We start from the raw sequence: 18,771 nt of genomic DNA on the forward strand, positions 1-18,771 counted from the left end.
ACTTAAAACGAGATAAATATATTCAGGTGTTGTAAAGAGAGAGAACGAAGAAGCTAAGTGCAAGCAACGCGAACAAATCTATGAATTCAAATAAATTCAAATTGTATGTCGATCAGCTATAAAATTAATTAATTTATTATTAACATAAATATTATTAACATATATTTTAAAATACACATACAATAAAATTATAATAAAAAAAACGTTTTCCTCTAAATTTGGAAATCAATTTTATGATGCACCCGAAAGGTTAGATTATCTATTCTGAAGCTGGACATCTTGCGTGTTTAATCTCTGTTATCGTACGAGAACTAAAGGGCGATCTATAATAATTTTAGTAATATTGGGTCATCTAAAAAGTATCCGCGGTTTTTTGTCACTAGATGGTGTTGATGGTCAACCCAATATAATTATTTTGGTAATATAAATGGTAATGGCCTTTGCTCTAATATTGATAATATTATACTCATTAGCGTTTTTGTACGAAAAGAAAGAATGTAGCAGAAAAAAATGTCACTGCCTCGCGAAGCGAAAAAATACACTTGATGACTGTTCAGATTAAGAAAAAATCTGTCATACCAGGATATTTATGAAATGTTTGTAAAACAGAAAATTTGTGTAATTAAAGCAGAATGTATACATGACACTGTATCGAATCGAGATGATAGATATCTTAACCTCTAAAGTCTTGAACTTTAATACTGATTCTATAGCTAGTCGGAAATCTTAAGTCTTAATCAGTTTTAACCTAAATAAGTGACTATGATTTTTCTCATCTACTAGTTGTTAGTTGTATAGTGAGTCATTTAGTTCGATTAATGGAAAGAAAATAAAATCGAATTTAAGTTAATCTTAAGAAAATCGGTAGTCTTACAAGTTGGCTGTTGGCCAACTTCACTGATTCATCGATAAGACTTAGGACTATCGACTATCGATTCATTGTAGAATCAGCTTAACGCTTAATTAATACCTCGACTTCATGAGGTTGACCGTCGCGTTTTTTTTTTTGCCAAATTCTTTCGTTTTGAGTGAAAACGCGTCGAATGAGTACTTTTATTAAGATTTTAGAGGGGGATTCATATTCTAAATAATTACCTTGTACAGAAACAGTCAATCAAAAAATAGAACGTCTGTCGTTATTTGCAAAAAAGAGAATTTGTTTCAGACAAGCAAGTTATGTGCTAGATATTCGAGATATTACGTAATAGAAGGCAATATAAAGTGTTTGCAGAATCACAACTTTCGTAATTTCACTCTTCGTGTTTTTCGAACACAATATTTGATTGGCTAAGGTGTGCGATAGACAGTTGCTGTTGCCAAGAAGTTAAAAAGTTGGGCAACTCTCTGTTGGCAACCGCGACTATCTATTGCAACCGGAAATAGCACTTTGCAATTAGTAATTGCCTTTGCGACTGACAACGGGATGTTTGCAACTTATTGTAGACCTTGTTTAACTGTTATTTCGGATTTTCATCATGAACCTTGTTAATGGATGTATAACTGTGACATATTTTTAATATACAATAGATATTGTTAAAAAGATAGGGGTTTCATAAATGCTCTGATATGATAGATTTCCTAATCTGAATAGCCATCAACTTCATATTTTTCTTCGCGAGGCAGAGTGATGTTTTTTCTGCTACATTCTTTTCGTACAAAAACGCATCAATGAGTATAATATTATCAATATTAAAGTAATCATTATCAGAATTTATTTCCAAAAATATGAAATTATTTTTGTGCAGTTGGAACAAGAACAACTTCATTTCAATTCTGTGTCACGAATTAAAATGGATTTATGACCTGAGAAATTTGTTTCGATTGAAAATAATTAAATTTAACTTTCTTTCAATTGTATATTATGGACAAAAATGGATTTGGTTCTCGAATCTGTTTTGAATTGAAAGAATAGCAATTACGTTATTTCAATCCTATGTCATGGATTAAAATGGATTGCATAGCTTATTTTTTCCTCCACTTTTTTTTTATTCAAAGAAATAGGAATATCGTAGTTCTAATCTTACGTAGAGAATTAAAATGGATTGTAATTTATTTTCCATGAAATTTTTTTCTATTGAAAGAAATAGAAATCCCTTATCAATTCTACATTATAGATTAAAATGGATTCAAAGAATTTTTAAACTTTAATTTGATTTAAAAAATCGAGAATTTGGATTCGACAATAATCAAACGAATCTATTTCTATTTTAGTTCCTTTCCGGATACTGGATATAAAATGATTAGTAATAAATTTCGTTTAGTTTGTGTTGATTATCTATTGTCAGATTATATCTGCCGATAAAACATGAGTCTAATACCATACATTACAGTCACAAATGATATCGGATTTGTTACAATATCTGACAAAATCTACTGCAAGTCTGTTGTCATACTGTTGTGCAGCTTATACATATATTAACATATCTATATTTTTATATATATATTAACTTTATTTTGTCATTAAACACATTAAAAGAATCAATAGTATTTTTAAACAAATGTAATTATGCATTGTTACTGCAATTTAACAAAAGTATATAATGATTTCACCATCTTTGATAATCAGTTTGATCAGTAGATTAAGTGTCTGATCAATTTTACTTGACGATAAATGTTATTGGTCAATTCCAGTAGAATAATCGATTGATCGAATTTATAGGAGATGATAAAACTGGATCTAAGCAATGTAACATTCAAAATATTTTTTGTCACGTTACAATAAATCAAATATATTTTGTTAAATGATGCACTGTTAAATGATTGTATTAGGTGTTGGAATTAATTCGTAGCGTTTTACAAGAGATGGGAAGTACTTTCATTAATGTATTTTTTAATGCTCATGTGAAATAAATAACATTCTTTCATTAAAAACGCTACGAATTAATTCCAACACCTAATATATTCTTTATATTTTTAAAAGGAGCATACCAAAATTAGTCCTATATCTATAAATAATCAATTAAATAAAGAGAGATTTTCATTAAACGTTCTACTGATTGTGAGTCATAGAATCATACTGGTAAAAGGATTTTATGTAGAGGTGACCAATTGGTGACTTGAGATATAGAATTATAATATGCCGCTCTTTCAAATAATATTTCGTTCTCTTCAGGATTTCATGAAAATCTATTTAGTTGATCATTTTGGATCAATTTTACTTCAGTTTACTTTTTTTTTGTTTAATTTTATAATAAATAATTATACAGAGAGTGAAAGTGTAGTAACACCATTACTTTCACCATTGCTTCTTACAATAACGATTTTCATAATAACGATAATGATGTTGCAATTTTTATGACTGTTACGATAATTAACTAAACGCTGGGCTATGTTTATACGTAATGAATAAAAATAACACACAAATTGTTACATACAAATAACAAGTTATTTTTTTCAGTAATTTGTTATTTGTGTATAACGAATGATTTAAATAAATTAATAATTCGTAAATTTCAATATAAGAAAGATTTATTAGAGCCAAAACTGTTGGATGTTTTATACGTACATTAAAATTAAAATTACATTAACAATAAACAATACAACATACACTTAGACCTTTAATCATTCTCAGTGTCAACACAGTTATTTATACAGTACAGTACAACTCATATTTTGGAATATTGTTGGATGGCATATGATGTTACACCCATAGTCCTCACGTCTATACATTCAGCATATCTCTGTAATGCATCGAATCTGTAATTAATGAACGCACACCTATTTGGAGAACTTAAAAAAATCTATCTCTTTATCAGATTTTATATATTTGAGGCTATTTTTATAAATAACTGTGTTAACACTGAGGATGATCAGATTAAAGGTTGAAATGTATGTCATATTGTATTATTGTATATAACTTTAATTTTGATGTTATAAATTATTTTACGTAAACATCCAATGACAAATTTGGCTTTAATAAGAACTTCTTATATTGAAATTTATGCATTATTAATTTATTTTCGATCTTTAATTTTAATCGAATAAAAAACAATGTAACATAATTCAATTAATAAATAATTTGTTAATAAGCTGCGCAATTTACAAAGAATTTAATAATTTATATCAATTAGTATGCTTTTTATGCTATTTATTTTATTACAATTATCTATTATTACTATATTTTCTACTAAAATGTGCGTTTACTAATAATAGTAAGCATGCTCATTTTTAAAATTTTTTCTTTAAAAAGCTTAAGTAATTTATACATTTATTATGTGTATATAATTAGTGAATTATATGTTTGTATTGTAATATAAAAAAAAAAGTATTTCTTTACATTAGGGGCACCTCTTCGATGATCTTGATCTTAACATAGGTTATGGAGGATACTGATCAATGAGAGTACTGAACAATTTTTTCTTATAAATTAATTGATGGTCTCATAGTTTTTGAGATATATTTACATAAAATTAATTTTCAAAATTTCTTTTATTTTCTGTGCTTTATTATAAATATGATACCTTATATATGATGGATATGTACATAAAAGTGACCTTCAAAAGGTTTTAGGTGGTCATTACTGTTTCATTCGAAAGTTATTAACAAATAAAATTTAACAAATAGTGTCTTATTTCTACCAAAATGCAATATCTGGAGATATGATAGTGTCTCGGTAGTGAGACAAGCGCAGCATTATGGCGCGAGACACTGCTGTGCTCCTTTACGAAGTTTTCCTTTGCGAGTTGCGCCTAATCGAGATTATCAGATCAATAACAGCTGATCCGATAAATAATAGCTGATCTTTTATGTACGCTTAATCAATAGCTTAGATTGTATTACACGTGCTTTTATTTTTTTCTTTATCTATCCTACAAACAGAGATATTGCAACGTAAAGTCCGAATCTGTAACTTTTTGGAATAAGATACTCGGACAAAATAAGAAACATTCCCATGAGAGTAAAAGTATCCAGCGTGTGTATACATATATGTAATTTGCGTATACATTGTAAGTTACGAAAATTGTTAGTTATTAGATTTAAGTCTAAGATAAATAAACTTAGATTTGTAAGACATGCGTTACGAAAAAGAAAAAAGAATAGTAAACTTTATTTTTATTTGGTGTAAAACATTCAGATTAAGTTCATTATTACATTAAAATTGTAATTACTTTTTATTATTTATTTTTATTAACTATTTAAAATTTTTTAATCGTTTTTATAGTTTTTCTTATTTGATCTAGCAGCGCCAAGTGTTTACTTCTTTAATTATTTGTGATCACATTGAAATGGACAAAATAACGAAAATTTATCATAATACTTTGAATAATGTTTTGAATTAAATAACTACTACTTTGATTGAAAGAAAAAATGTTTTTGAATTGCGATATGAAAATTTCATATAAGAAGAATTAAAGCCATTTGGATCAAAATAGGAAGATCCTTCAATAAGATATATACGAAAATACAAGGGCAAGTAGTAATAAGTTTTTAGAAAAACATAGTAAAACACATTTTTTTTGATCGATTCATTTTTATTTCTCAACATAGTCTCCTTTCAACTCGATACACTTGATCCAACGATTCTCCAACTTTTTCAAGCTGTCCGAATAATATAATTTGTCCAACCCTTCAAAATATAAGCCTCTGTTTCAGCGATGAGCTGCTCTCTGATAGTGAATCTCTTTCCATTTCTTCAGGTTTGGAAACAGGAAATAGTCGCAGGGGGCTAAATCTGGCGAATATGCTGGATGGGGAAACAATTCGTAGCGGAATTCATTGAATTTGGCCATCGGTACCAGGCACGTGTGAACCCGTGCATTGTCTTGATGGAAGAACACTTTCTTCTTCGCCAAATGGGGACGTTTTTTCTTTAAAATGTTGTTGAAACGGTCTAAGGCTGCACAGTAATCGCCATTAATCATTTGCTTCGACGGAAGGTAATCGATATGAATTATACGCGTGCTTCCCAAAAAACTGTGACCATCATTTAACGGCCATCATTTCACGGTCTTCGTCTTCTTCGGAGCTGGTTCACTCGGTGAAGTCCATTGTTTTGACTGTTCCTTCGTCTCGGGTGTGAAGTAATGGATCCATGTTTCGTCTACAGTAATGAATCGACGCAGAAATTCATCTGGATTATGTTGAAACATCTCCAAACATTGTTTTGAAATCGTCACATGGTCGCGATGTCGTGATTTTGAATCGATTGATGAATTGTGGTCCACAGAGAGTAAACGCGGCATCCATCTTACCGATAGCTTTTTCATACCCAATTGTTCGTGCAAAATTGAAATCACTGTGCCATGTGATATGCCTGTGGCCTCAACAAGCTCGCACACTTTCACTCGTCGATCAGTCAAAACAATATCGTGGACTTTATCAATGATTTCTGGCGTAGCAGCCTCAATTGGACATCCCGAACGAGATGCATCACCTGTGGATGTACGACCACGTTTAAATTTATTCACCCAATTGTATACAGTTGCAAACGCTGGTGCAGATGTGCTATGAACATTATCCAACTTGGCTTTGATTTTTTTCGGCATTAAATCTTTCATATGTAGATATTTGATCACTGCACGAAACTCGTTTTTTTCCATTTTGCAAAAAACACAAAAGTTGTTCGTTTTAATCGTCTACAGAAATGAAACCACGCGATGAATTCCGTTCAAAATTTGACAGTAGTCAGCTGAAAGATACTACTTGTCAAAAAATCATGTGACATGACACTGCGTGTGTCCTCTGACAGATTTTCTAAGAAATTATTGACTTGCCCTCGTACGTATATATACTTAGTTTCCGTTGTACAAAGTTAAAGATAATACCACATGGATTATATTCTTTATTTAAATAGGTTTGATTAATATGAGATTTAATTTGGCGCCAGAATTGTTGCTATCAAATTTTTTGTACGAATGATACATAAAATTTTGTAGAATTTGACATGCTAGTTATCGATATCAAATCTTTTATGCGAATGATACATATCATTAGAGTTAAGTAAATAACAAAGTACTTGGGCTTTACTTTTTAATTTGATGGAATTGTAGTATTTGGGTTTTAATTTTTAACATGGTACAATAATTTTTTTCGAGGAGAAATAATTTTTAGCAGAGAATTAAAACTGCTATTACTAAAATACGATTAGAATATCTTTGAAGTTCAATAAGAATATCTTTGAAGAGGAATTAAAACTATTATTTCTTGGGTTGGAATAATAAAAAGATTTGTAACATAATTACTTAGGTTTTATTTGAGAAGCACATATATTCTTACCGCTTCTTTTTACCTTTTTTAAAAAAGTTAAAAACTGCCTTATACCCTTTCTGCCTAGGGGACGTACGACTTTCCATGCAAAGAGTTCCACTTCACCTTCTCCTTGTCTCGGGACGTACGACTTTCCAAGCGAAGTGAGTTTTATCCTACCTCTCCCTCTGTTAAGGAGCGCATGACTTTCCACGTGAAACGACTTTGCGAGATGGGATGGAATTCGTTTCGCGTGGAAAGTACGTCTCGAGACAAGGGGGAGATGAGGTGAAACTCGCTTCGAATGAACTGTCGTAAAATACATTTTAAAGCAGAAAATTTTTGTTGTATATAATAAAAAGAGACATCATTTTTCAAATTTTTCTTCTTAATAACTTTTAATGAATAAAGAGCGACGGCTAGAACCTGTTGGCCACTCAGCCATGACCTTTACAACATATGTGTGGTCAAGATCATCGGAGCTCCCCTAAAGTGAAGTAATTACCGCCTAATGTAAGGAAATACTATATATATGTGTATATATATATGTATATATATATATATATATATATATATATATATATATATATGGGGTGTCTAATTTAATGTCCCACCCCAAACTTTTTTATTTTTGATCTTAGAAAAAATGTTCAGACAAAAATTGTATGGCTTTGAGGGATATCAGATTGTGTCATTAGTTTGAATAGTTACTTGAATAGTTACTTGAAGGTCACGTGAAGGTTATCTTCAATCTTTTAAATGGAACTCCCTATTTTTTATTGTAGATCATCTCGAGAACTTTTCAAAATACTATAAATAAATTCATTTTTATTAAGTATACTTTTCGAGTTATAAGGCTTGTAAGTTACAGCATCGCCAATTACATTAGCATTACCCAAGTGTCCGACCGACTAAAACCTATTAAATATTCAAGATTATGACTTGGATAACATTTGTCAAGATCAACCTCTAAGATCATTCCTCTTATTTTCATTACGTAAAAATGAATTCTTGGTGCAAAAATGAAAGTAAGAGAAATAATATCCAATGACCTTGATCTTAACGAATGTTATTCAAGACGTGATCTTGAACAACACTTAGAGATTTTAATTGTCGGACAACCTTGGGTAATGCTAATGCCGGCAATGCTGTAACTTGCAAGCCTTATAACTCGAAAAGTACAATACTTAATGATGATTTACAAGAATGTGCAATAACAAGTAAAGGGTTCCATTTAAGAAATTAAAGATAACCTTCACGTGACCTTCAAACTATTTAAGACTAAACTAATGACATTATTGCCCATCCCCCAAAGCCATACAACTTTTATCTGAAACATTTTTTTCTAAGATAAAAAAATAAAAAAGTTATTTTGGATGTCACATTAAAATGAGACATCCTGTATATATATGTCCCATTTTAAATAATGCATTTAACTATCGGTCAGACACTTTGTGTAATGCTAATGCCGGCGGTACTGTAACTTTCAATCCTTATAACACAAAAAGCATTTAAAGAAAAAATATTTTATTATAGTGTTTTGAAAAGCTCTCTTGAGATACTCTACAAGAATATGTAACGAAAAATAAGGAGTTCCATTTAAAAAGATCGACGACCTTAACCTGATTTTGGCGACGCCACCTAAGATCAAATCAACCTTCTTATGTCCTCTTTCGAATTATACAACTTTTGTTTGAAACATTTTTCCGTATCTACCAGAGTTTTCGAGAAATCTTAATGCATTATGTAAAATGCATTATATAAAAACACCCTGTATATAATTTAATATATTATCAAATATATGATGAACAGTAATATATTTTTAGACCTGTCAAGCAATAGACTAGAGCCCAATATGGACGACATACCAGTGCCCTCAGAGAATACATTTGATGTAACATTACCAGCAGCACATTCTGTAAGTCTATATTTTCTGGTATTCTAAAGATAAATAGCATTTAACATACTATTGGCCATGTTTATTTGTAACAACTTAAAACTCTATAAAATATGTAATTAAATTTATTCTGTGTAGTATTTAGGACAAAATTTAGAAGAATTGAGAGGAAGAACTATATTGGATGATGGTATTTATATAAATCTACCATTGTTAGTGAAGCAATCTGTATTGTTCCCTGGACAAACGTTACCAATGACAGTCTTTGGCACACAGACTATAGAGATGTTACAAACTTGTATACAAAACGATCGTACTTTTGGTGTCGTGTGTTATGGTAATCCTGATATGGAGCGAATAGGAACAACTGCTGAAATCTACGAATACACAGACGGAGGTATATGGTTAGATCATGGTCGACGAGAGTTTCGTTTGAAAGCTAAAGGCAGACAACGTTTTAAGATATTACGTATTATTACACAGGTTAGTTCTTATATTTAATATATACAAATTACGTTTACAATAGTTGTTCGATTGATTTTATGGAGTTATTCAGAAAATTTGAAGCGTTTTTGAATAGTAATATAATTGGGTCATGTAAAAACTATATTGGATATGATTTATATGTAATCTAAAAGGCGCGAAATTTATAGTATGTTTTTAATGAAAACTGTTGAAAACACATTTAAATTTTAGCGAAATTTTGTTTTAGTTTAAAATTTTTCTATTTAAAATAAATACAAAAGTAGCAATTTTTATAAAAAAAAGTTAAAAACAAATAACAACGCTTATAGGAATCAATGCAAAAAGTAGATAAAAATTAAAACATACCGATTTTAATAATATTTCAATATAAAATGAATATTTTGGTCAAATCTACGCTATAGATTTGAGTCATCTTCAGCATAATTTTACAGTTAAAAAATAAAAAATTCAGAATAGCGGCATTTACATCACCAAATTTAATATCACATTACTTCGCTCAAGGGAGAGATAAATAACAATCCATATCTCATCACAGTTTCGAGATTGGATGGAAATTATATATATATATATATATATATATATATATATATATATATATATATATATATGTTATTCATTTCTCCCTTGAGCGAAGTAATGTGACATCAAATTTGGTGATGTAAATGCCGCTATATATATACACACACACAACTATAATATAAACATGTTTTATAATGATTAATAAAACGAAAATTTTCTTTCCATGCAGTGTGCCATAAACTCACTTTATGACGACAAAATGTTCCGAACAGTAATACTTTTGGATCATAAACAATTAAATAAATCATGTTGAAGAATATTGTAATTAATAAAATAGATTGGTAAACTCATCAGAAGTCTTAAGTTTAAAACAGTCAAAAACAAAGTGGCAACATGTACGTATAATAACACAGATAGTTAAATGCGTCGAAGATGCCGCCATGTTGCTGCAATAGATATGTCGATGAACAAGTAACTTTCTTATTATGTGTATAATTTTACTCTCATATGAATTTTAAATTTAATGATTGCAAGTTGATAGCACTTTGATGATACCACTTTCTTATACATAACGAATGTACATGTGATGGCAATTATTTTCATAGCTTTGCTGTTCGCGTTTGACAACATATTGACGGCATCTTGATGGCAACATGAGAGCAATTTGTCATCACGATGTGATATTCGTGAAAAACAGCATATTGATAACAACATGATGGCAATATTTGTAAAAATATGAATGCCGTGCATTTGATGAAAATGTGTAAACATATCTCTGTTGAAAAAACCTATTATTTATTTGCATAAAAATATATTTTAGAATGTTTTAGAATAAAAATTGTATTTAATTTTATACAAGCTTTTATATACGTGTATATACACACACACACACACACACACACACACACGCGCGCGCGCGCGCGCGCGCACACACATACACACACACATACATGCAGGGTGTCTGGAAATAATCGCCAAAGATTTCATGGGCAGGTAGAGTGGACTAAACTGAGTCGAAAGTTCTCTACCATTTTGTAAGTTTACCCAATAGTTAATGAGATATTAATCCTTAAAGATAGCCGAATATAGCCTTCCATAGCTCGGACAATGTGCTTGCCAGGCTATCCTCGCTCCCTACTTTCGTTCGCGCGCCAAGCGATCGGTAAGCGTATCACCGATCGATTATTTCCAGACATCCTGTATATGTATATATTATACACACACCCACCCACACACACACACACACGCACGCACGCACGCACGCGCGCGCGCACACACACACACACACACACACACACACACACACACACACACACACACACACACACACACACAGAGAGAGAGAGAGAGAGAGAGAGAGGGTTGGCCATATTCGACGGAAAGATGTTTTTTTTTCAATCATGGGAAACGTCGTTACTCGATCTAACATCTCTTTCCCATGATTGAAAAAAAAAACATCTTTCCGTCGAATATGGCCAATCCTATATATATATATATATATATATATATATATATATATATATCCAGGTGTAGAAGTATGAAACCGAAATTTTTTTGTAAAAATTACACGTCTGTTGTTTGAAAATGATAAAAAATTTTTTATTCAAAATAATCTCCATTGCTATTTATACATTTTTCCCACCTCTCCAGCAATGTATGAATGCCACGCCAAAAAAACAGTTCTTTTGAAGCGAATCAGTTATCGAGCCATTTTCGTACATTTTCATACGAATTAAAGTGTTGTTCAGCGAGAGCATGTCCCAGTGATGCGAATAGATGATAATCAGACGGAGCCAAGTCTAGAGAATAAGCCGCATGCGCTAATATCTCCCAACTGAACGCCTCGATCGTTTCCCTGACCCGTTTTGCTGTGTGTGATGGAGCATTATCATGAAGCAAAATGACTTTGTGTTGCCTTTTTCCATATTCCGGTCGTTTTTCACGTAATGCTCTATTTAAATCGATCATTTGCTGTCGGTAGCGATTAGTGTTAACGGTTTCACCAAGTTTTAGCAGCTCATAATAGATTACACCCTTCTGATCTCACCAAACACAGAGCATTGTCTTCTTTCCAAAGCGATTTGGTCTTGCAGTGAATGTCGATGGTTCGCCTGGATTCACCCATGATTTACGACGCTTAGGATTCTCATATCCATTTTTCATCACCTGTGACGATTCGATGGAGAAATGACTTTCTTTTGTATCTGTCGAGCAGCATTTCACAAGTGGTTTTTCGATTTTCTTGCTGTTTTTCATTCAGTTCATGCGGAACCCATTTTCCCACTTTCTGAATCTTGTCCATAGCTTTCAAACGAATGGAGATGGCTTTCTGCGTTACATTCAATTGATCCGCGAGTTCTTGTTGAGTTTGAGTATCATCTTCATCCAATAAGGCTTGCAATTCGTTGTCTGTGAACTTTTTCGGTGGTTTCCCACGCTCTTCTCACGTCAAAATCACCACTTTTGAATTTTTTGAACCACTCGTAACACTGTGTTTTATCAAGAGCATGTTCACCGTAAGCTTCGACAAGCATTCGATGCGATTCTGCAGCAGTTTTTTTCTTCAAATGATAACAGAAAACCAATGTTGTCCGCAAATCGTAGTTCGTAGGCACAAAACTCGACATGTTTAAGATTAGAAAAAAATATACCGGTGTATGGAACTTGAGTTGTTGTATGTTGGAAATCTTCGTCAGCTGTTAGAGAGAGATGATGGCGCTGCAGATGCGGTCTTGTGGTCCTTAAACTGATAGCTAGTGCCATATATAGGGAAGTTCCGGTTTCATATTTCTACACCTATATATATGCGCATATAATCTTATATATTATCACGCGTAGACGAGATACAGATTACTAAAGCCATCTATTGGAAAAATAATGGATTTCTTTTTACTACATCTAATATAAGATTATATGCAGTTTTTGTCCTACAACAAATGGATTTTTATATATAAATAAATGAGATCTATTCAACAGGGATTATACCGCGTTTGTACAAAAATTGCAGATTTAAACAAATTTGTGTAGGTTTAAAAATCATACTCAGATTTGTGTATTTTAAAAAAGATTTTGTATTTCCAACGTAACAAACAATTTTTGAACTTGCACAAATTTGTCTAAATCTATAGTACATACAGGAACACAAGTTTAATTTTTAATATGCATGAAGAGATGAGGAAGATGAGAAGTAAAATTTGAAGGTAATCATTTGAACGCACAATAAGATGAGAGAATATAGAGTGAGTCTGATAAAAAGTTCACCACGTTTTTCTCGAAAACGGTTAGAGATAGGAGAAAGACATTGTGAAATAACAGATGACACGTGTGTGCACAAGAAGATACCAAGGAAGGATCCATCTAGATTGGAAGACAAGTAGAGATGTAACATAGAGAGATATAATAAAGTTTTCTGGTATTCGTAGATGTTAAATATATATCTCGCTATTTATTAATTATCTCCCAAAATCTGTGCGTAAATACATAGTGTCAGAAGTGCGATTCTGAAGAATTGGGATACAACTTCGATACAAGAAGAAAAAGATATAGATAATTATGGCGCAGCAGTCGTAACCTCGTGGCAAACGCCAGAACAGCTAAATTTCGCCCGAGCGGGAGAAGATGGCCAAAATGAATACGGCGTTTTAAGAGATATCAAATAGTGTATGAACTCGCGGGTAAGACGGAGAGTGAGCAAATCAATGTGTTAATTTATTGCATTGGGGATCAAACTGATAATGTGTTCGTATCGTTGCAGCTGCCCGCTGATAAGAAAGAAAGTATAATGAGGTTAAGAAAGCCTTCGATTTTTGTAGTAAAACGAAACATAATATACCTACAACTATGCCATGTTCAATCGCTGCCATCAAGGCGAAAATGAATCCATTGATGAATATTACTGATCTTCACAGACTGATTGGATTCTGCGAATACGGAGCATTAAAAGATGATTTCATTTGACAGACTAGTAGTAGTAGGATCTCATGCTGAAAACAGCTGTTAGGATAGCAAAGCAGAGCGAACAGATCAAGCGACAATTGGTAATCTTACACAACAATATGAAATCGGACATAGACCATGTCCATACACGTAAGCAAAAGAAGCATGCAAGCGAAATAGCGAAGAGAAAGAGATCAAGACTCTATATAGATAATAAAGGTAAAATAGAGAAGGAATCAACTTCGATCTGTCAAAAGTGTGGAGGTAGATCGCATTTTGCAAAGGAATGTCTCATAAGTAAGGTTGCATGTCACTCATGTCAAAAGATAGGACACTACACAAAAGTACGAAATAGTCGGTAACTAACGCAGTAGTACGTGCGATAGAAGCACTCAAAGTGACCGAAGATATTTATAAGTATCGTAGAGGAAAGTTCAAGCGTTGAATCAATCTCAGAATTTGAAAGAAATTGGATAAAGGTAGAGTCATTATCAGTAATATTCGACTTTCGAGAAAAGTCGACATTGGAGCAGACATTACTTGTATTCCAAATAATGTGTATATGTGTGTATATGAGCATTTTGCAGAAATTCGTTTACGGTCACCGGGTCATCAGTTGTTCAGCGCGATTGGCAAGTTATGAACTGCTTAAGATCTTTTCAACAGAAAATATACTACAGAAGTAAGACAAAGAAGAAGAAGACTGAAATCTACGTCGAACGATTGGATCGAATACTATTTGATTACATGCGAGAGGCTCGGAATAATTAAACTCAATCAAATTAGAAGAACATTCTAAATCATTATTTAATTCTAAAGCGATATATGCGCGAGTATTTAAAGATCTATGGAAAGTCGAAAAATTCTATAAAAAACAATTCTAAAAAAACAAAGTTAAACGAAGAAGCCTTATGCTTTCACTACGCCAAGAAGAAATTCTCTTATCACTTCTTAAAGAAATTAAAACTAATTTAGAAGAGATGAAACGATTAAACATCATCGAAAGAATGAGAGATGAACTTATTGATCGGTGTTTTGGATTAGTTTTGGTCTTAAAACCAGACAGGAAAATACGAATGTGCATTGATTACGTGCTAATAAATATATAAAACGAGAAAATCATCTTATACTGGTGACAGATAATATGGAAACAATTGAGCAATGCTATTTTTCTAAAGTAGATGCTAACCATGGATTTTGGCAATATATATTGGACGAAAAATCGGAACTTTTAACAATGTTTATAACCTTTTGGTCGTTTTAAATTCAAAAAACTTCCTTTTAGCATAAACGCAGCATCCAAGGAGAAAAGAATGATTCAAATATTGGACAGAATTGAAGGTGTCTAAAGATGGACGATATTCTCGTTTATGGCAAGACGATAGAAGAGCATAGCGAAAGACTCCACAAAGCTTTTAAGCGGCTAACGGAGACCACATTAAATGGAGATAAGTGCGTCTTCGCAGTAGACGCACGAGTTAAGTTTCTAGGGCACATTTTAGATCATAAAGGAATCCATATCGACGATAAAAAAATAAAGGCCATTACTACGGAGGCCATTACCACAGAATATTTCAAAACTTAGAAACCTCATGGGCTCGATCAATTATTTGTCCAAGTTTATATCGGAACTCGCCAGGAAGGCAAAACCACTGAATGACATAATGAATCCAAAAATGCGTTTGTATGGGACATTGCACAACAACAAGTATTTCAAAAGTTGAAGATAGCGTTATCGAGTACTCCAATGATACTCGCATGGTTTCAACATTTGCGGCTGTCACTGTCTCTCTTGATGCGCATATCTCGACGGCGTTAGCACTCAAACAAAAAGCGGTGAAAATCGTCCGATTGCATATGTTTCGAGAACCTTAACAGCAACCCAGAGGAATTGGGCTCAAATCGAAAAAGAAGGCTAAGCATTGCAATAGGCGTGTGACAAATTTAAAAATTACATCACCGGATTGGAGATTATATTAGAAACAAATAATAAATCTTTAGTCTCAATATTTACTACAAAACATTTTTGATGATCTGTTTTCTAAACTTCAAAGAATGAGACTTTGTTTAGCAATATCATATTACATACATTTCAGGCAGAGATGGGGACTGCAGATATACTGTCAAGATCACTTAGCAATATGGGGAAGAAAAGATTTCGAAAAGGAGATAGCAGCATACATAGCTAGAACAGTTACTTCAAATCTTCCAGCTACAGATCAACGTATACAACAAATTTGAGAAGCCCAATTTCGGGATTTATTAGGTGTATGACTTTGCTCATTCGGTTTTCGTATAGATGGCTTTAGCGGTAAGTGGTGATCGAAATAAATAGATCATAGACGTCACACAATAAACTTGGGCATCTGTCAACATAATCTCATAGAAACATTAGTCGATTTGTGTCTGCATCATAAAGTTATTCTCGATTGAAAATGTCAGTTTACGAGCCAAATTCTTGTCATTTGCGGGAGGTTTTAATTTTCTGTTTCAATATGAAGAAATCTGCGGCTGAGGCTCATCGAATGCTTTCAAATATTTATGGTGAAGCCGTTATTAGTGAAAGAACGTGTCATAAGTGGTTTCAACACTTCAAGAACGGTGATTTTCACGTCGAAGACCAGCATAGCGATGGAAGAGAGAAGATGCAGAATTGAAGGCATTACTTGATCAAGACTCTTATCAAAATCAAAAAAAATTGGCACGATCATTAGGAGTGACTCAATCAGCCATTTCAAAACGTCTCAAAGCCATGGGAATGATTCAGAAGCAAGGAAATTGGGTGCCGTACGAGTTGAAGCCAAGAGATGTTGAACGACGTTTGTTTGCTTGTGAACAGCTGCTTGAAAGGCAAAGACGGAAGGGCTTTCTGCATCGCATTGTGACTGGGGACGAAAAATGGGTTCATTACGATAATCCCAAGCGCAGAAAATCATGGGGAGTTTCCGGCCATGCTTCCACGTCGACGGCCAAACCGAATATTCACAGCTCCAAGATCATGCTCTGTATTTGGTGGGACCAGCTCGGCGTAGTATATTATGAGCTGTTAAAATCGACTGAAACAATCACAGGCGATCAGTATCGAACGCAATTGATGCGTTTGAGCCGAGCATTGAAAGACAAACGGCCGCAATACAACGAGAGACACGATAAAGTGATTTTGCAGCATGACAATGCTCGACCCCATGTTGCTAAAGTGGTCAAGACATACTTGGAAACGTTGAAATGGGAAGTCCTACCCCACCCGCCGTATTCTCCAGACGTTGCTCCCTCTGACTATCACTTGTTTCGATCAATGGCACACGACCAGCACTTCCGGTCTTATGAAGAAGTCAAAAATTGGATCGATTCGTGGATCGCCTCAAAAGATGATCAGTTTTTTCGATGCGGGATTCGTATGCTGCCCGAAAGATGGGAAAAAGTAGTGGCCAGCGATGGACAATACTTTGAATCATAAATGTATAACCAGTTTTTTACAATAAAGCCTCGAATTTCGGAAAAAAACCGCATAAGCAAAGTCATACGCCTTATAATTCGCCAACGCTTGGAAGAATATATCTCCAGAGAATGACCCACGAAGAACTAACTGAATGAAGAATTACTAAAATAATGGTATAATTACTAAATCGAAACGAATTAGCACAAGAAGATCTTTTGATGAAAGGTTCAAGAATCGTACTGAAGATACTCTGGAAAGAAATTTTGGAAAAACTCCATAAGAGTCACTCAGGAATAACAAAATGTCGTAAACGAGCCCAACAATCCGTTTGATGGCCAAGACTATCTACGCAGATGGAATCATTAAGCACGCAATTAATAAGAAAATGCAGACTATTGAAGAGACGCACAATCGTAAATCTCTTACGCTAATCGAATTTTCAATAAGAGCGTGACAAAGATCGTCGGAATGGACTTATTATCCATTTATCCATTTAAACCGATGGTACTTAATAGTTATATTACTTAAGATATCTTGAAATTGCTTCTAAATGATCTAAAAAAGTTATTAAGCATTTAAAGTCGATCTTTTTTAGACGTGGAATTTCTGAAATAGTGAAGAGCAATAATGGGTCACAGTTCGAATCTATCGTAACTGCGAAGTATACAAAATTTGCAGTTGAATGGGGCTTTATACACATCACATCTAGTCCTCGCTTTCATGGGGTACTGATGAATTAGACAGGCAGAAATGTAACATAACAATATAGACACCTATCAAAATTGTAGGATAAGTAGAGCGATATACTTTGAGGATCTTGAGTAACTTTAAATATCCTTGGTTTTCATACTATCAATAAAAAAGTTTTTTTTAATGGGAAGGTATTTTTTACTCGTTCTATCAATGGTGCTCAATGAGCTGAATAATTTTGCATTAGAGTATTTTTTCGAAAATTCAACTATTGTCGGGATATAAACCAAAATCAGACTGAAAGTTTGGAACAAAATTTTTATTATTGCAATAAATGTTCCAAATTTTGTCATGTTTATTTAGGGTACATTCTATTTTATGCATAATGCACATAATGCATCATTTATCTTTGTTGTTTATCGACTGTTAAACAAGGATAAATGATCAATATTATGCAAATCATGCGTGAAACGGAAAGCATTTCTAGATATGTCTATAGTCTTCGTGGTTTGCTTGGACTACTTGTAATTCTTGAATTGTTATTTTGCAAAAAATATTTTTTATTCTTTCTTTCATATTTTCCAAAGTGGTAGGATGTTGAAAGTAAGCTAGCTCCTTT

At 32.9% G+C, this 18,771-nt stretch overlaps 1 protein-coding gene across 5 annotated transcripts in view; it reads left to right on the top strand.

The window, feature by feature from the left end:
- ohgt (E3 ubiquitin ligase component cereblon) overlaps nt 1–18,771 on the top strand; it is a 70,146-nt gene that overhangs the window by 19,588 nt on the left and 31,787 nt on the right. For 4 of the 5 annotated variants that reach the window (XM_087406796.1, XM_011064014.2, XM_087406795.1 and 1 more), the window contains 2 exons: nt 9,012–9,103; nt 9,221–9,565. In XM_087406796.1, the coding sequence (XP_087262922.1) occupies nt 9,041–9,103; nt 9,221–9,565 (408 nt within the window). In that variant the 5' untranslated portion in view covers nt 9,012–9,040. Of the gene's footprint in view, nt 1–8,997; nt 9,104–9,220; nt 9,566–18,771 lie in introns of all 5 variants that reach the window. The other variant, XM_087406797.1, reaches the window with a different exon arrangement.

The sequence above is a fragment of the Acromyrmex echinatior genome, chromosome 6 (genome assembly GCF_024713525.1).
Source record: "Acromyrmex echinatior isolate Ae372 chromosome 6, ASM2471352v2, whole genome shotgun sequence".
NCBI classification, from domain to species: Eukaryota; Metazoa; Arthropoda; class Insecta; order Hymenoptera; family Formicidae; genus Acromyrmex; species Acromyrmex echinatior.